General features: G+C 35.4%; 2 protein-coding genes across 4 annotated transcripts; both read right to left on the reverse strand.

Moving 5' to 3' along the window:
• Positions 1 to 570: 570 nt before the first annotated feature.
• On the reverse strand, positions 571 to 5,911 carry LOC104229461 (pentatricopeptide repeat-containing protein At2g27610-like). Of its 3 annotated transcripts, none has more exons than XM_009782115.2 (2): positions 5,826 to 5,911; positions 571 to 3,883 (listed from the first exon to the last, which is right to left on the reverse strand). In XM_009782115.2, the coding sequence occupies exon 2, from the start codon at positions 3,812 to 3,814 to the stop codon at positions 1,658 to 1,660; it is 2,157 nt and encodes a 718-aa protein (XP_009780417.1). In that variant the 5' UTR covers positions 3,815 to 3,883; positions 5,826 to 5,911; the 3' UTR covers positions 571 to 1,657. The 3 variants fall into 3 exon arrangements, with proteins under 3 accessions (XP_009780417.1, XP_009780416.1, XP_009780418.1); XM_009782114.2 differs by lacking the exon at positions 5,826 to 5,911 and adding an exon at positions 4,924 to 5,486; XM_009782116.2 differs by lacking the exon at positions 5,826 to 5,911 and adding an exon at positions 4,841 to 4,914.
• A 1,100-nt stretch (positions 5,912 to 7,011) lies between these two features.
• On the reverse strand, positions 7,012 to 16,499 carry LOC104229462 (uncharacterized). Its single transcript, XM_009782117.2, has 18 exons — positions 16,011 to 16,499; positions 13,466 to 13,585; positions 13,173 to 13,301; positions 13,017 to 13,079; positions 12,028 to 12,135; positions 11,360 to 11,437; positions 10,574 to 10,666; positions 10,376 to 10,462; positions 9,592 to 9,693; positions 9,315 to 9,434; positions 9,135 to 9,197; positions 8,774 to 8,907; positions 8,534 to 8,615; positions 8,380 to 8,438; positions 8,231 to 8,276; positions 7,779 to 7,870; positions 7,621 to 7,690; positions 7,012 to 7,505 (listed from the first exon to the last, which is right to left on the reverse strand). The coding sequence occupies exons 1-18, from the start codon at positions 16,254 to 16,256 to the stop codon at positions 7,434 to 7,436; spliced, it is 1,764 nt and encodes a 587-aa protein (XP_009780419.1). The 5' UTR covers positions 16,257 to 16,499; the 3' UTR covers positions 7,012 to 7,433.
• Between the last annotated feature and the right edge of the window lie 3,311 nt (positions 16,500 to 19,810).

Consider the following 19,810-nt stretch of genomic DNA (forward strand, 5'->3'; position numbering starts at 1 on the left):
GCTTCAATCACAAATTGGTTGGGGTATCGGCTGTATGAATTCTCTTTATCCATTCATCTGTTCATCTCTGTTCAAGTCCATTTCATCCCAAAGGTACCTTTTCCTCAATGAGCACGTCCCAGTGAATTCAGTATTCAACAAGGAGAAAAATAGTAGAAGGCCCCTCTTTCCCTGCTTTTGGCACCTCTTCCTTTGGGGAAACTCTTGAAGTTGCATCTTTCATAATGCCATGGAACTTAAATTTTAATAGGTGATGCAGAATTTGTAACTAGTTGTTAGGATACAGGAGATAGAAAGCAAAACGAAGGCCCACGACGGTGCTATGATTCAACATAAAGACAAGTTCAGTGTCTGCCATGTATATTTATCCCGAGTCCTAGGCAAATAGTTCATTTTGTGCAGAATATCTAACCTCTGTGCTACGATTCAAAACATAACAACAAATCTCCACTAAAAGAGTAGCTTTAGAATCTGGCAATTTTTTTCCCGTATAAATGACACATTCATGTAATAAACAGCAGAAAAGGCTTTTTTTTTTAAACCTCAGAGAACATAGACATAACAGGAAAATTTGAATCGGCTGCAGAGACGACTACATCCGAATTTAAAGAGGCATTCAAAAAATATATTTATACTGTTCTACTACATTCACAAAATGACCCAAGAACTAGTAAAATATTAGCAGCAAATTTATGTACAGCAGCAAAAGAAATGCCACCCTAACAAAACAGACACTTTTGTTAGTTAATTTTGCGTGTGTATAAATATCTATGAACACTCTAGTTGATTTCTTCGTTTCGGTAATTTCTTGGAGAAGTACTCCCCAAATGGCTTCTCAGGGACAGGTATCAACTTCCCAAGAGCAGCAAGGGGCCAGCTTATAAGTCCAACGGCTATTGAAACAAGCCAAAATTGCCAACTCAGTCTCACAGTTGAAACGAATTTTCCAAGAAAGAATATTATGATAACCTGAAGCACCAATGTGAGGCAGACGATTGAAATGAATAGATGATTTTTGTGGACTCCTCTGAATACATCTCATCTGGCTTCCGAGCATGAATTCATTGAAAATCTGACATAGGACAAAAGCATTGAAAATCAAGGTATTCTTCACTTTAACAGCGCACTACCTCGTCTCATGCTCTAAATGCAAAATTTGTTCAACTCGAAAATTGAGGATTAGGAGAACTGTAACTTGATACAGAGCCTGTATTATTAGGTTTCTCCACATGATATTGGTGACGAGAGGTTCCCTTCGAACAACAGGAGCTCGGCGCATTAGATGATCAGTTGGTGGTTCTATGGCCAGTGCAAGTGCACCCATGGTGTCCATAATAAGATTTACCCAAAGTAGATGAACAGCATTCAATGGGACATCACCAGCAGAAACTGCAGCAACAACATTAATTATTAGAGCAGCAACGTTAACAGTTAGCTGAAACTGGATGAATTTCTGGATGTTAGCATATACGGATCTGCCCCATCGGACAACCTTCACAACAGAAGCAATTCAAGTACTACTAGCACCAAAATGATCGCTTTTCATATGAGACGTTCCTCAAGTACAAAGCTTGCATCATAATGACTCTTTCTCCTAAGTCATTTCCCAATACTTTCATATGTTGACTCCCCTAACTAGTTGCTACAAGGTGCTATTTCAATCTCCAGATGTTAAAACAGATCTGAAATCTGGTTTATAACCCAAAGCCTTCATATCCACCCTTAATTCTTCCAGCATAAGATAAATGCTTTTTTTCTCTGGGTGTTCCTGATCGCTTGCATAAAATTTATGGGCTTTACCGTTAATAGTAACCCAACTAAAGCCTGGCTCCTTTTTAACCCCTTGCTTTTTCATCACATTTCTCAGGTCAATTCCCTCTCTAAAATTCCCAGTTTCCATATATGTATTGGATAAAAGAACATATGTAGCTGAATATTGAGGGCAAACAGAAAGGATTTTCTTGGCAGCTATTTCTCCCAGCTCAGAATCTCTATGAATCCTACATGCACTTAACAGTGATTGCCAAACCATTTCATCCGGTTCAACAGGCATTTTTCCAATAAATTCGAACGCTTCAATTAGAAGACCCACACGGCCAAGGAGGTCAACCACACAAGCATAATGCTGCATCTCTGGTACCAAATTATACCTTTTACCCATTGACCAAAAAAAGTGAAAACCTTCTTTAACCAATCCACCATGGCTACAAGCAAACAAAATGCTCAATAATGTAACTGCAGTGGGTTTAATGCCCAATTGCTCCATTTTCTTGAATAGTTCAAGTGCACAAAATACAGAACCATGTTGGGCATACCCAGATATCATGGCAGTCCAAGAAACAGCATCAGCATCGGAAATACAACCAAATACCTTTTCTGCCTCAGTTATGCTCCCACACTTGGCATACATATCTACTAGTGCACTTTCTATGCAACTTTCATTCTGTAACCCAGTTTTGTACTGGAGCCCATGAAGTTGCCGACCGTACTCAAGATAGCATAGGCTAGCGCATGCAACAAGGGTGCTAGCCAAAGTATACTGATTGACTGCACAGCCTTCTTCCCTCATCTGAGAAAAAACGGCTATAGCTGCCTCCCATTGGGAACCTTGAGAATATGCAGTCACAAGAGTGGTCCAAGACACTATGTCTCTTTGTTCCATTCTGTCAAAGATCTTCCTTACACCCTCAAGAGACCCACATTTAGCATAAGCATCTGCAATTGCATTCTGCACACTAAGGGATATATTATCATATTCAGATTTAAGAACCGCCGCATGAACCTCCATTAAAAACTTGGAACATTTTGATTCAGCTATCGCGTCGAACAGACTACAGTAAGTGTAAATATCAGACCTAACATTCTTTTTACACATATTAACATATAGCTGTAAAGCTTCTTGGCTACATCTACACCGTGTATAACCAGAAATCATTGCGTTCCATGGCATATTTACTCCACAATTGCTGAAATTAGAATCAAAAACAGTCTTTGCCTCACATAAAGCACCGCATTCAGCATACATATCAATCAGTGCAGTGCCTACAACAACATTAGAATCCATACCTAACTCACAGACACAGCTATGGACTACCTTACCCTTGCCAATATCACCTAAACTCCCGACTGCCTTCATTACACCAACTAAAGTGTATACATCTGGGGAAAATCCTTTATTTTTCATTTCAAGAAAACGATTAAACGCTTCCAAATGAAGACCATTAGCAGTAAGTCCTGATATTATTGTATTCCAAGAGACTGCATTCCTTTCACTCATACTGTTGAAAACCAGAGATGAAGCCTCAACATTCCCCAACTTTGCATACATGTTAAGAAGTGATGTATTAATAATAACATTTGAAGTAAAGCCTCTCACAACAATCTGAGCATGTACCATTTTACACAATTCAAGGCTGCCTAAAGCAACGCACAACCGCAATGCAGCCGAGTAAGCAAATCCATCTGGCAGCATTCCGTACTCTAGCATCTCTCGGAAGTATTTGAACCCATCATAGAAAAATCCATTTTCTATTGATCCCACAATCATGACAGTCCAAGAGAAGACATTCTTCTGCAACATTTTATCAAACAATACCTGACAAGAGCCAAACTCTGAGCATTTCGAATATGCGTGTGATACATGATTAAGCAACAGCAACAAGTTATTATCTGAAAAATCAGACTTCAGAATATAACCATGAATGGCTTTGCTTTCATCTAATAACTCTTCATCAGCGCATACATGGAGTAGATCGACCAGTTTTTGGACTTGAGCTTTGATGGAAGCTTCAGAACTAACACTAGTTTCAAGCATCTTGTTACAAACAACCCCATTATTTCTCTTGATATTTGGCAACGACAATTGTGATCTCGATACAACTACCTGTATAGAAATTAAAATAGTATCACTAAACTGTCACTCAACTAAGCGGAAAGTAACTTAAATGGCTGAAACATATAAAGTAATTAAGATGATATGTGCACTATCAGAAAACCAACTAGACCAATTATGACTCTCTTTGTCACATTGTGGAAGAAAGTATTTGACTTAAGCTTTGTTTGTTCTCTAAATATAACCATTCAGATCTCAATTAAGATTCATACAGAACTAAAACTAGTTTCAATCTTCCTTTTCTTTTTCTTTTTTCCTCTTACAACCATTTATTTGCTCTTAACATGTATGATTCACTCCAGTCTTGTAGAGAATCTTAAAGTTATTAAGATTCCTGTGACGGTTATTCTTTTATCACTACTCTATTCACTCCCAAAGCACAACCACCACCACTAGCCACCACCTCCACTGCCAACCACCTTCACTGCCAACCATCTTCCCCCGCACAAACAATACCACTAACTACCACCATCAACCAATATCACTAGCCTCTACCACACAACCACACCACCAACTACCGCACAGTCATCACTTTCTATTACCATTACAAAACTACCACCAACAGTTACCTCCACCAACCATGACCATGATGAGTCACCACCTCACAACCATCACCATCGGTAGCTGCCACTACCACCAGCTTTTAGAATATGCCTCATTTTAAAACACCATGTAAATTAAGACTCACTCTAATATTCTATGGATATAATATTTAATTATTACTTAATTTAAACTTTATTATGTAATCGTTTGAAATAAAAATAAATTATACACATTCAGATGTTGAGAAAATAAACCAATTTACTTATCCAGTGTTTAATTTATAGACAACATCTAAATAATCATATATGTGATGAAGTCCAGACATCTTAATCTTTAGAAAACAACAAACGGAACCTTATATAATATATTAGTAATAGTGGAAGAAATTAATAAGGAGTAATTTACAATGAAAAATGGCAGCTAACAGTCTCCAATTTTCTTTCTGATAAGTAGTCTACAAGCATTTATACCACATGTTTATCTCTTACTCTGTTACTTGAAGGAATAGTGGGCAACTGGCATTGAAAAACTGGAGAGAAATGATTAGCTTCAAGAATCCCACATTTAGCAGAGGACTGACAATTCATATGTGATATTTGGTGCATTGAAGCTCATGGACTACGATATTCAGCATATATACTTCGTTCAGGAACTATATCAAACATCTGGTTGGCATACAAATGGGTGTGAAACAAGCATTCAGCTTTCGTGCTTTACACATTCGAAGCTTCCCTATAGTATTTACCGCTCGGAAGTATGAATGAAAGAATTAAGAGGGCTTTTCCTGTATGGGACCATAATATCCATTTGATCAAAGAAAAGTTCAGTAAAAATAACTTATTTTTTCTTCAAAACAATGAAAATAGCGCTCTCTCTCTCTCTTATCTTATCTCTATGTTGAAAAAGAAGGAACTTATCTTTTTTCGCACCCTTCTCTCTTAGTAGTATTTTTTGTTTCAGCTATATGGTATTCCGAATTCACTATCTGGATTCGATGAATTCAAGTTCATTAAATGAAAGAAGCACTGTCCGCACCCGACAGTAGTTTTTTTTTTTCTTTTCAAAATGCAATGTTGGAATAACTCAATTCCTTAATTTCTAAAATAAAAAATTGCAAAAACCCTAATGTAACTTATTATCTATTTATAAATATCTGAAATGCTTGAAAAAATGTAATCTAAGAAATACTATTTTGACTGTTCAAAATCTTGGCGATATTCACACTCAGTGTTTATTGAATTTTAGAAAACTATAATTGCATAATGTGCCACGCATATGTTTCATGAACATTTCATATTAGTCATCAATAGGTTATCATTTCCTTGGTGAATTGGTAACCTTCACTTGAATAACTTTTAAGACAATAACTAATTGTATCACTAAGCCAAACCTTGAAGTAGTTAACATGCAGTAATATTGACAAATCGAATAAACTTCTTTCTGTTCCTCAGAATGCTAAGGGTTCTCTTTGGCACCCACCATCCATTTTGCAGCCACAGAGCTCCAGTGCCAAACCATATGTTTCGGGCCATGGATAATAAGTATAGCTATCCCTTTGTCTCGTGTCTAAAACCACCGCTATAAGAACATAGTAACTTTCTCAACATTTATTTCTCTTACGCCAGTAGGCCTGTTCACGGTTTAACGGAAAACCGATCCAAACCGAAAATCAAACCAAACCGATTAAGTAAACCGATATTTTTTTTGATTTGGATTGGTTTTGGTTTTAAATTTTAAAAACCGATAATATTTGGTTTGGTTTTGGTTCTATTATAAAAAATCGAAAAATAAACCGAACCAAACAGATTAATTATATACAATATAATATTTTTTCTAAATAATTTTAAAAAATTTATGCAATTTAATTGTTAGTTTGAATTTTGATTTATCCTACTTATATCTTAAAAGATTACCTAAGCCCAAAACAATAGGAATCGGCCAATTTTCTTTTCCGTAAGAAACTTTAATTTTCTAACCCTCCGCACATACTTTTGCCTAACAGAAGAGTTAAAAAAAATCCTACCATAAGAGTAAAGAAAGCAAACTCAAATTGCAGGACTACAGTGGCTAAAGCTTGAGAAAGCAAACTTTTAGTTTGTTTTTTTGTTCATTCTTTTCATATAAAGAGGTAAATAAACTTTTAATTCCGGAAGAAATATATAAAAAGCATAAATTTACCAAATTATTTTCAAATTATTGTATAGTGTTGTTTTACTATTATCGACTTATTATTAGCTTACTAAGAACCGAAAAACCGAACCAAACCAATAACAACCAAACCGATGGTTTGTATTTAACTTGGTTTGATTTTGGTTTTAAAATTTTAAAAACCGATTAAATTGATTTGATTTTGAGTTTAATCAAAAACCAATCAAACCGAACCGTGAACACCTCTACTCTTACCCTAGTATTATACATGAAGAATTAAAATGACCTAAAAAGAAAATATCTTGTAAGACGTGAAAAAAGCTAGTAAATGTAATATTGTAATGGTGCAGCCCGGTAGCAAAATGGGCACAACTGTACGATACGGAGACTTGAGAATTAATGCCAGCGCAGATGAAGGGACAGACACGGGAAACCGCAAAGCTTAATGACTTCTCAAGTAATAGTCGTACATTTACGTAACATCTATATTGGAACTAAAACTAAAATTACAATCAAGTTGCACATATTTGAACTAGAGCAAGAGAGTTTTTCAATGTTCAGGTACAGCTGAACAACCTTACAGTTGCGTATAAACCGTCAACGACAGCATGCAGAAGTGAAATGAGAGCGCCATAAACTAAGATTCACATTGACAGGATCAAGTTATCATACAGCATTTCCTGTGCTTAAACGCATGGAAAATACTTCACTACAGCATACAGATCTCTCGTAGTGCAAAAACTGCAAATTGACCAACTAATGCTATTCCTTCAAGACGGGATGCCCCTTAGCTGGAAATACTGCAGCCCTAAAGTAACTAGATGGTACATTATATAAACCCAAAACCACCTCAAAACTTGAAGTCCTTCTTTTTGGACTTGCCTTCCTTTTCCTGCATTTTACGTTTCCTCTTCTTCTCGTTCTGCAATAATTTCATCTCATTAGTACAGATGCTCCTCAAAAACCAATAATTCCAAGAAACATATGGTGGGTGCGGAAAGATAGAATGAAGAGGAAGAGACTAAATAACCACACACCTCTGCTACCATGTCACTGAAATCTTCACGCTGGCTACGAAGCTTCTCTTCCTCTCTAGCTTCCTCATATCTATAAAAAGCACAAGAATGTTTTAGAAAAACTTAAACTAACATGTAGAAGCCTCTAATTAGAAAGTATTAAAAGAATCGCTACTTACTTGGCTGGTAAGACATTGTCCATGAGTTCCAACTCTTCAGGTGCCAATGTGACATCAACTCTATCTGACTTCTGACCTTTGAGCAGATCAACCTGCAGTGAACATTTCAAGCAATTAGCCTCAACTTCTAATCTAGTGCCTCGCCTAAATGGGTACAAATGAAATTGACGTATTGAATAAGATTAGTCAAAAAGAAACAAGACTTTTGGTGGTGGTACTTCGCCCTTGTCTTTGATTACGTGATTTTCCATTAGGGCCCAATTACTAAGAAAACAAAGTTGAAAATTTTGCCCTATTATGTTTTATCCAATTGCCCCATCAATAGGGCTTTGAGAAAACTGAGATCTTGTATTCTGTTAAGATTTCAGCATTAATTGTTCATAAATAAAACCCAACAAGAAGGTAAACTTGCATTTGAACACGGGGGACACAGCACAGAAAGATTCCCTTACCCTTTTGGCACCAGTCTTGTCTTGAGTACCAGTGTTGATCACATACCTGTAGGATGAGAGCACAAATCAGTTACACAGTGGTGGAAAGGGGTAAATGTTAATGCTCAACACTATTTGTGGGAGTATAGAAAGGTAGGTAGATTACTTACGTATGGGTTGTTCCAAGAAGCGTTCCAGGAGCTATCTTTTCTTCTTTTTCTTCAAGCACCTTAATAGAAGAAGAGATGTAATGAGTTTCCTTACAAGGAGGAAAAAGTAATCAGGCGAAACGCAAGAACTGGAAGTCAAAGTTGGTCCAATTACCTGGTAGAGGGGCTTCTCGGGCTCCTTCCTCTGCTGCTTGCGAAGGTCAATAACATCAGGAGTCTCAACTCCAGTAGGAGTACTACACCAAAAACAAAAATACATTGAGAAAAAAGCCTCAAATGGATCCTAGAGAGAATGAATAAACTAGTGAAGGGAATTAAAAGCTAGGACAATGTCAAGCTACTTCAAGATTTCTGATAGATAAAGGGTATTAAAGGTATGGATCAAGTGCAATACCTTGAAAGGCTGTCCACTGACTGAATACCATCCTCCAGCTCCTCTTCCTCCATCTCTTCTTCCTCTTCTTCTTCCTCCTCTTCTTCCTCTTCCTCCAAGTCACCCCAATGCTTAGTCTTGTCAACAGGTTCATCCTACACATGAAGATCGGCACGATTTACTTAGACACCACACAGGAAAAGTGACACACAAGCTTTTGTGGCACCAACTACAAGACCACATACATGAATTTAATAACAGCATTAAAACATCATTAGTGGGACACCTTTGCAAGGTTACCAAATAAAGTTAGTTTAAGAATTCTTTATTTAACCATTCTGAAATATGGCAGCATACCAAGCAAAAAAATAACACAACATACCTCATAATTAGGCTGGTCTTGTTGCAACACACCAAAGACATCTCCATATAAAGGGCGTCCGAACTATGTCAAATAGAAGGGAAGAAAGGTTAAAACTCAAAATAAGAAGAAATTTTATTGCAGTAAACTGAAAGAGAATATAAAAAAACTCTAATATACTTAAAAGGTTGTAAAACCTACTTCATCAACAGGTGGTTTACCCCAACCTCCCGGCTGATAGCCAAACTTGGCTCCTGGTGGAATAGGAGCATTGAGTCCAGGGATTTTCAGCTGAGGATAAGAGGGTGGAGGACCGTATCTCTGCACAGAAAATTGGAGGTTTAAGACCACATCAGCAATGGAACTCATTCTAGTAATAAAACAGAACACGGGGGAACAAAATGATCTCTTCCAATAAAAACAATTAGTTTTAAGGGTTTTCTTCTGTTGAAAGTAGCAAGTAGTTTTATTAGCTAACCTGCATATTGATGAGCCAAGGAGGAGGAGCACCTTCAGGCATACCAAGGGCCTCTTTCAGTTCATGAGACAACATTCCAGGTTTCATTTCCCTCAACTTGACCTGCGCGTCAAAATCAAATGGTGGTTAACAGACAAAAGAGCATATTAATAAAGAATCAGTGTTGTCAAAGGAGCGCTTAAGCCCTGAAGCGAGGCTCAAAACACGTTGAGCGCTTCGCCTCGCTTTGTGGGCGCTTTAGTGTCACATCAAAGCTCTAAGGCATACTTTTCCTTGCAAGGAGTGTAATCCTGAAAATGCGACCTTAAACAATTGATATTTCACTTCATCGTGAATTTTTTTTTCAATTTCTTTGTCCATATATTTGTTATTCATGCTTATAATCATTAGTCTTGGACTAAATGCATATTTTTACTTTTTCTCCCGTTACGCCTTTTTTCATTAAAGCCCACGCTTTATTTGCGCTTAAAGCCCCAATGGACCTAAAAGCTTTTTTGCGCTTTTCGGCTTTTCGGCTTTGATAACACTGTAAAGAATTAGCCCTCATACAGCCCAACACAATCAAAGATCAAATCAACACATAAGGTGAAACACATCTCCAAGTTGGGCAATTCTATCCAAATCACCCCAGTTCGGTCATATGAGATAACAACAAAAAGACTGCCATTGCTATTCCCAGGATTGATGAAATATATGAGCAATGCTGAGAATGGTCAAAATTAGCATGAAAAGCTAGACATGAAAGAGCATAAGTTTGATGAACAATAACAATGGCTATTTGTACCTCAAACTCCTTCCCTTCATAATACAGATCGCCATGATGTGTCAACTTCGGTTTAGTCTGATACTTAAAAAAGGCATCATGGAGAACCTGTGAAGAATAATCCAGAGCAGTAAGCCTCAGAAACATAAACATTTAACTAGTAGTTCATAAGTATTTAAAAGGTCAATATTATTGAGGAAACAGAGGCTATGTAAAAACCTGATAATCGATATCCATCTTCCCCATTTTTGGCTGCATCCTTTCCCGCTGCTTTTGTTTAAGCTTCTTACTGTCCTCCTTTTCAATATAAGCCTGCAGAAAAAGAGTAAATAAGATATACTCAAACAGCGCAAGGAAACCAGAGAAAACTACATACGCTCACAGAAAGGTATCATAATTCAATAAGTTTTCACACAACTGATTCCTAAACTCAGTATCTTACTCCAGGTAAATAGTTTTACGATAGTCTGCTTTGCAATTAGAAGTTTAGAACTGCTAAAGGGTCAACCGCAGGAAAGAACACATTTTGCATGTGAAGTCTAGGTGTTTTAAAAGTCCTTTTTGGTGTAAGAAGAATATTGTAATCAAAATTGCCTCACTGATGGATCTTTTGTGTTCTTTCAAGATATAGGAGGCGTAAGACCTTCTAACCCCCCCCCTCCCCCCCCCCCAAAAAAAGGCCAAGTGTTTGCTTCCATTAAAAGAACAGGGTCACTTAGGCTCATCTCAAGATAACTTAAAATGAGAAAGCATCAAGGAGTTTTACTCGAAACTTTTGCTTCATTTTAATTATAATCATTACTTTACTACTATGATAAAAGACCAGCCTGCTTCTCATTTTTCTGTCGTCAGAATGAGAAACCTCCATTTCTTAATGCACGTATTTTTGTAGTTGATCATATTTGAGAACAATCAAAGCATCTACTTGAGAATCATTTATTCAACACATTCCTATTTAACAAAGCCATCTGGAAAGAAAGCTAAAGTTGGACAGAGTAATCATACTTGTCTAATTTTCTCAATTCCTGTTGCAGCTATAAAGTCAGGAAGTTGAAATGGTTGTTTCTCAATTCCACGCTTCCCCTGAAAAAAATTCAATGTCAGTGAGATAAAAGCTACTAAAAGAGAGACTAAGATAACTGTATCGACATACTATGAGCAGCTTATATGACTATACTACTGTACTGGCAGATCCCATCATAACAGAAAATCTAACTTTGAGCAGACAAATAATGCAAAGACAGCTGAAACTACAAGAATTCGGATAGTTGAAAAATATTAGTCACTCAAACTTTAAGATGCATGCTTGAGAGCAGCCCGTCGTTTCAAACAGATAAGACAAAGTGAATCCACAGCACCATAGACACCAAACAGACAAATGCATTTATCCCAACCCACTAAAATATATATAGAAACAGATATCATGCAAGGATTCTCCTTGCCAAACACCTACATGTTTGAGGCTCCACCAGTGTCACAGCCGCTCTCCTGCAAGAACCACATGTATATACATATAAGACAAACCTCATTTATCTTCTATGAGCCCCTTCGTAAACTAAACCTTGTTTCCTATCAACCAATTCTATTTTAACTAGATACATGCGGAGCAAGGGGTATAAATTATTCCTCACTATTATTAACCTTGCAATATATGTACCATTGCGATGACTAACCTGCAAAAATTTCCGTTTCTGACACCAGTGCCTTGGAACAGGAACAGTATTTCGATAAGATTTCAGAAATACCAAGAGCTTAGGATCTGCTGCAGTAGCATCCCACACCTAAACAAATATATATAATCAGTACCAAGGGAAAGTAAGCTACACTTAGAAACAAAATCCAGAGTCTAGACATCAATAACTAGCAGTTATCTCGTATATAAATAACTAAAAGTAAGATAACTTATATTATATACAAGTTAAATATAAACAAGATAAATTCTCGTACAAATAAGAAACCAGACATTTTATCACACCAACGATGTCATACTATCAAAAAAGTATAACCAAAACCTGTGTGACCATCATGCAAAATATACTTCCAGTAAAAGAAAAAGATGATGATTTGCGTGATGACAAAAAGAAAGAACCGAAGGTTATTATGTAGTTTTATCTTAGGGTCACGCTGACCCTCCAACTTGATCTGCAAAGATAACAGTTCAAAATATTCGCAATCTGGCAGTTTACATGGGGGCACTTTGCCTTTTGTGAACAAGTGAGCAGAAAAGAAGGTAGCACATAAGACAAAGAAACAGCAGAAAAATATTCTTCCACGCTAGCCCAAACTAGAGATGCAAATAAAAAGGACATTAATACCTTCTTTTGATAGGTGATAATACTATATCCTTAAAACAAATTAATGTCTGAATCCTCATAAAGTCATACTTAATAAATGATTCAAACCATAACAATTGACACAACCAGAAAGCAAATTGAAAAGGCAAGCAAAGAAAATTCAAAGAGCTTAGGAAGGGAAGGGCATAATCACAAAAGAATGAACAGAACGACATACAGAAAATGACAATGTAGACATTTATTCAAGGAATAATAGTTAATAACTCATTTTGGGCTCATGACAAGACAAATACACAGGCTAAAAGTACGCAAAACTGCATGGAGAATATATGTCCAGTTAATAACAATGAAACAAAAGCCTTCCATACCTCAACGACATCAGGCTTCATAGAGATTTGTTTCAGTTCTGCAATCTTCATCCTACGCTGAAGCTGAAATGAACAAGCAATTCAGTGTGGGGCCTACTGAAGGTAAACAACTTAGAAGTAACAAGAAATATGAACAAAGAATGCTGAAAATCTAACTTTTTTCTTTTTGTTAGAGATGCCCTTCTCCTTTAGCTGTGCGTCATCCTGTTCGTCGTCCTCAGAATCAGAATCAGCCTTTTTCTTGGAGGCTCCATCCACAGCAGTTTCATCATTTTTTTCATTCTCCTGAGGAGTTTCAAATGAAATGAAATTAGGCAAACTGGCTTCAGTGGAAAATGACCACCACCTAATACATTTCTACACTTTGACACGTGACAAGAGACCAACAACAGAAAATCCCTAATCTAAGTCCAGCTACACTCAAAACATCAGAACAAAGTTCCATTTACCTCGGAACCAGCAGCATCCGTGAAAGTAAATCTCTCAAAAACCTTCCTGAATTCCTCATCGAACTCACCATCTAATTCAGCCTTCTCTGGTACATACTCCACTTCAACTTGCTCCAAAGACTGTAGAAAACCAGGGAGTAAGGTCAACATCGAATGTTTAGGTAAATACACTTTTCTTATAGTGGTAAGAATATGTTCAATAACACAATAAAACCAACAGGAAAAGGTGCTTTTTGAGACATGGACCAAGTTTCTGCTGCTTCCAGAATATTCTTTTACATTCAGTGCTGCACATTTCAAAGGTGAAGCTTCAAAAACACATGATCGAATAAAGAATAAAACACCCATTTCTGCAATTTAGCAGCAAAAAGTTCTAGAAGGTTCGATATTTCTACAGATATAACAATAATCTCTTTGGAAAAGATTGACATCAAAAAGGAGGCAGTGAACCAAGTAATCCTGGTGGTCATCTATATCAGATCAGTATCCTTTTCAGAGACAAATAGATGAGCAGAATTTTCTAATTACTCGCTGAAGCTCGGAAATTCACCAATTGCCAACTATTTTATACACATTAGACGATGCAAATATAATAGTCAAAATATCCTTATTACACTTTAGTATATGAAAGCATACTACTAAAATCCAAAGGTTATAACAAAAATGCGCTTAAAGCGCAGAAGCAAGGCAAGGCGCAAGACTTGTGCTTTTCTGCCCTAAAGCGAGACATAAGATAAAAAGGGCACGCTTCAGGCAAAAAAGCGAGAAGCAAGGCGCAAGAGAAAAGCTCGCTTAAGCGAGGTCAACGACTACCTAATTTTTTTTAAAAAAAATTGCAAATACACTCTTACGCGACTTTTCTTTCAAAACATCTGCTTCGAGTGACTGCTGCAAACCTTGCGAATTCTCCTCCTCCACTCTTGACTGTTGCGACTTCTCCTCTTCTCTTGATTGTTGCGACTTCTCTCAAGGTAAGTTTCTCTTCTCACCTGCTTCCTCTTGACTCCTCTCCAATTTTCTCTTCTCCTCTTTTTTCTCTTCTTCTTTTCTATTTTTTTCAGTTCATTTCTCTCTGTTTTCTATGTTCTGCTTGCTTCTGCTCTATTTTTTTGTTAATCTCTGTTCTGTTGACTGTTCTGGTTTTTCTCTCTGTTTTAACTGTTCTGTTTTTATTTTATTTTGTGTGATTGTAGTAAATTCTATCTTATTATTCAATGACATCAAGCCCAAAATAAAGATCCAGCTTGACTGTTCTGGTTTTTTTCTCTGTTTTAGTTGTTTTGGTTTTTTTATTGAGTTCTTGGTCATTTATCTAAAGCCTATTTAATATTTTTATTTATGTATTAAATTGTGCATGACATGAAAAAAAGCATTCACGCTTTGGAGAAGCGAGGCCTCGTCACTTTTTTCGCTTCTCACTCTCCAAAACATTGATAACAAGTAGCACTTCACCTATGGCTTCTAAAAACAAATGATTTCGCTCATATCATTTGCAAAACGGCAATCAGAACTATCCATCACCTTTTACAGCAAGGACATAAATATGTCAAAAGACCAACAATCACAAAGGTGCATATTTTCAATCCAGCAGTCCCGTGAAAGAACAAGTTTTAGACTGAATCTTTTTTCTCAAAAAGGGAGCCGGGACAGATAGTCTAATGTCAAATTCTTATAAGGGCATAACCTAATTTCTTCCACATCAATATTTATTTATTATTTAATAATGGTGGTGTTGGGGCCATCTTTCGTGCACCTCGACCATTGCACTGGGTACCTGCTACCTCCACCACACCGGTATCGAGTAACTCTGCCTCCGAGGCAACTGGGAATAAATTTCTTCCACAACAAATCTTTCACGCTCCCAAATTTTTTAACTAAGAAAAGGTTCTCTAATTTCTGTATTGAAGCAATAACTCTATCAAACTAATTGATCTCAAATCTTCAATATGTATCTATAATACAGTAGAAGGTAGCCCACGTATATTACTTACTACTGAAAGATAAAAGGTTATGGTTGCCAACTATTATTATGCAATAAAGTGGTGTTAAATGCTTGATTGAGGTGCATTTAAACCCAAAAAATAGGTGCAAACTTGATCTTGCTTAGCAGACTCTTCCATGTGCAGGCACTAAGGCATATACCTTACCACCCATAGAGGCTCTATCTAGAAAGCGAAGGTACTTAACAGTAAATAAAGGAATATTATAATGAGCTTGTTATTGATTAAAATAGAAAATTAGAAAGTTAGCATCAGAAACTAGTACTAAGTCTGAATTGGAAACTCCTATTTGGATCTCCCTGCACATAGTCAAACGTCTAAAATCAGTTTTTCAAATTGATTTACATGTTTCAGCTTCATACCTTTCCTTTAATCGCAGTTTTTCGAATTTCTTTGTTCCTATAATTATCATCTGTACTTATATTTTTTCTTCGACTAAGTTCACCAACAAAACTAGAACACCGGAAAATATTATTTCTTGGACTAAGTTCACCAACAAAACCAGAACACCGTAAAATATTACATTAAGGATCACCACAAAATACCTTCTGAGGATCGGAATTTTCCTTAGCGCTATCCTCAGCGCCGCCATTTGCGTCTCCGGCAGCGTTATCACTATCTTCTCCATTGGCGACTTGAGACGCCGCCTTGTTCTTCTTCTGCTTCCTCCGCCTACGGCGCCTCTCGCTTTCCTTCGATTTCTTAGAGGCGGCGTTAGGGTTTTGAGGTCTCAAATCGCCGTTTGGATAACCAAGAGTTTCAGCTACTCTGTTTGATACTTCAACCGGCATACTTTCCCGGCTGTTTTGGGTTAAAGTAGATTTAAGTTATGAAATTATTCCGGTGCCGTTGTACGAGAAAGGGGAGAGGGAGAAATATGGACGTAGTCGGAGGAGAAAGAAGAGCGAAAGGAGAAAATATCAGAATCGTTGCCAGTGATAGTTGGGCTGAACCTTTGAGAGAGATATAGTTGGGCTGACCGCTTTGTCTAGCCTTGGGCTTACATTTAATAAGGGGGTTTTCCATACGTATACAAAAATAGAATAATATTTACCCGGTTTAATTAGGTTTTATCACTGACAAGAGGGGTTGCTCTGATGGTAAGCAACCCCCACTTCTAACCGAGAGGTTGTGAGTTTGAGTCTCCCCAAGAGCAAGGTGGGAAGTTCTTGGAGGGAATGATGTCGGGGTCTATTTGGAATATATGGTCAGAATCTATACTTTATATATCATTCACTTCCAAAAAATGATAATTTTCTATATTAATGAATACATAATTATAAAAATTAGATCAATATTATTAAATAATATATTTGTATTATGAAAAAAGTTAAAGTTCCTAAAAATGAATGTTGGTCCTTAGCTAGTTTAACGAAGGAAGAAATTATGTCCCGTAAAGGTTCTCTGATACCTTATTATGATTTGTGAAAACTTTTATGAGAATATCTTGTGAAAATTATTATTTGTATGATTTAATACTAAAAATAAAAAAAGTAACACAAAAACATTTTTATCACAATTCTTCATAGATTTGTCGAATAACACACACAAAAAAAAGATTGAATCATTTCCATGCTGAAATATCACAAGTAGGTCATCACACGGAAAACTATAACCGAAATCTTTTTTATCCGGCATTAATTTCGGTCCTTTAGAGATTTGAAGGAAGAAGTTGGCTATGTAGTTTTTAGAAAAAAATTGTTGAGTGACAATGCAAGCTAAGTGAATCTTTACACGAATAGCCGGCTATATTAATTATTATTATTTTTTTAGTTTTATATATATATATATATATATATATATATTATACGTTGATTACACATATAATGCATATATTATATATTTACCGACTATTTTTAGTTTAAGTGGTAGGGTGGACGACTATTTGGGTTAATTCTTCAACTCTTAAAAGTGACTAATATCGATTAATATTGTACAATAAATAACTTAATGTTTATAAAAAAAATATAGAAAATTATCATTTTTTGGAAGTGAATGCAAAAAGAAAAAAAATTATGAAAATTTAAATAAGAACTTAAATAGAGTTGTGATTAATACTTAAAATCATTTAGTAAAAAATTTCTACGTGTTACATTTACAAGATAGTTATGGGTTTTGTTTTCAACGAAGAGGAAAATTGTGGCGGAATTTTATTCGAGTTCTAATTGATGTCTAACTTGAAGACCTTAACATTCTAAATAATTCATGTTTAGCGATTTATATAAGGTAAATATTTATTGATGTTATAATCCTAAATATTAGGAACTAATTCAAATAAGAAATAATGTAATAAGCAAAATTTTAATTGATTTTAAGCTTTTAAATATTAGAAAAATAATTAAAAGTTACTTTTGTCCGATGTGAAATCTATTTTAAAAGTGTAAAAAAAAGTAAACGATATTTCGTTAGGGACTTCGTGCTTTGACATACTTCAATTTATCAATGTTTCAAAAATATTTATATAAGTAGAATTAAACTTTTGAAATTAAGATTTAACTTAATTTACTGTGCTTAAAGGTGATGATCCTACTAAACAAAGAGGAGTATATAAAATTGACTAAATATCAGATAATTGTGTCTGGCAATTATGTGCTACTGTCATTCTACTATGTAATTTTAAGTCGTTTTAATAAACAAAATCTGGTAAATTTCACATTGTAAATTGAAAAAAAAAAAAAGGCATATATAATGCTGCAAAACATAGATTCTGAGGAACGAGGAACATAAAATAAAATTAAAAATAAAAACTTATTAAAACTATGTGTGGCGGTGTTCGCTTCGATAAAATCCCAAACTCATGATACCATAATCTAAAATACAGAAGATGCATAAGGATTAGATAGTAACTTATAAAACCCTATGGCAATTTTCTTTCGTTGATTTTTGCACTTGATGATCTTCACGAGTTCATCCAAACAATTTGAAGTAGCATAAATATCAAAAAATAGGACGGTTGTGACTTCAATAGCTGTTTCAATCAGAAAACATAGCTTTTTGAAGTGTTCTCCTTTTTATTGTAGTTTCTTTCTCCCAAACGAGTTTTTTATTAGATTGTCGTTTTTTACTGAATAAAAATATACATACTTGAATTCAACTTTTAAAGGAACAAAATCATAATTGAATAACTTGAATTCAAAATTTTAGTTATTAGGCAATAATTATTTTCCTAATATTTAGGAAAAAATTAGCTTTGGTTATTAGATCTTCCCTTACGTAGGAAATCCTAAATATTAGGAAAATATTTAAATGTCTATTTTGTCCAGTGTGAAGTCAGATTATAAAGGGTATAAAAGGCGAACGACATTTCGCTAAGGGCCTTCGTGCTTTTAATATAACTAGAATTAATGTACGTGCGTTGCACGTGTATTATGCGTTATGCACAAAAGAACATATTTTAATAGGTAGAATAAGAAAGAATTAAGTATAAAGGTAATTGATGATGCAACAAACATTTAAATGGTAAGCTGCCAAAATAGTGTATATGAAATTGAATAAGAATGAATTAAGTTTAATAGCAATTGATGATGCAAAAAAGTTATGTAGATATTAAATTGAGTGTTACAATGAAGCTTGGATGTGGTGATGTTACTGGACCCATTAGCTGGACTATTGCTTATCCTCTGTCATTTGTCGAAGAATGTTGATGTGCGCTAGGAAGGATGTTGCTTTAATTGTTACTGGTAAGAGGAAGGCACCTCTAGAGGAAGGCACCTCTAATATAAAATGGTATTGTCGACGCATTCAGCGAAACAGTTCAGAATCTATAAAATAAATATAATATATAGTTATAATATATGTAAAATTCATATATAATATGTATACTTAATTTGTGTATAGTTGAGGAGATTTCATAAAAAAGAAAATATTAACATATTATTATAGTCTTTCTATCAACCCTGAATTTATAATTAAACATATTAATTACGAAGAAATATTTAACATTTTAAACTAAAACTTCTAACTTACATTTCGTTGATAAGCACTATCTCTCTTCGTTTCTTTGCATCTTCTCCCATTGAGGGTTTAACATCCACTAAAATTCCAACTATATCTAAAAAGAATATTAAAACAAATATATGTATGTTACTAAAAAATTAATAAGGCGAATAGAAGTAAAATATTATTTATATATTTAGTGAAAGATTACTGGATGAAATTTAAAGAACTTACCAAAAATTGTTCCATTGGTGCAGTTTGATGCCTCATCGAATGAAATAAAATTATTTGAAAAACCAATGGTCGAAAAGCGATTGTTGCTTTCTTCAACAAAAGTATTCTCCTTAAATCCAATCTCAAGCTCCTTGTGCACTGATTGAAAATTAGGATTAACACTATTAATGCCTCC

The sequence above is a fragment of the Nicotiana sylvestris genome, chromosome 2 (genome assembly GCF_000393655.2).
Source record: "Nicotiana sylvestris chromosome 2, ASM39365v2, whole genome shotgun sequence".
Taxonomy (NCBI): Eukaryota; Viridiplantae; Streptophyta; class Magnoliopsida; order Solanales; family Solanaceae; genus Nicotiana; species Nicotiana sylvestris.

What these genes read in the sequence shown, in the direction of transcription:
- LOC104229461 (XM_009782114.2), bottom strand. Translation starts at nt 5,040, where the DNA reads ATGCACCAAATATCACATATGAATTGTCAGTCCTCTGCTAAATGTGGG. An exon ending in CTATTCCTTCAAGTAACAGA is followed by an intron (nt 3,884 to 4,923) that starts GTAAGAGATAAA and finishes ATTTCTATACAG; the next exon opens with GTAGTTGTATCGAGATCACA.
- LOC104229462 (XM_009782117.2), bottom strand. Translation starts at nt 16,256, where the DNA reads ATGCCGGTTGAAGTATCAAACAGAGTAGCTGAAACTCTTGGTTATCCA. An exon ending in ATGAAGGGAAGGAGTTTGAG is followed by an intron (nt 9,694 to 10,375) that starts GTACAAATAGCC and finishes TTTGACGCGCAG; the next exon opens with GTCAAGTTGAGGGAAATGAA. An exon ending in TCAGTGACATGGTAGCAGAG is followed by an intron (nt 7,506 to 7,620) that starts GTGTGTGGTTAT and finishes AAATTATTGCAG; the next exon opens with AACGAGAAGAAGAGGAAACG.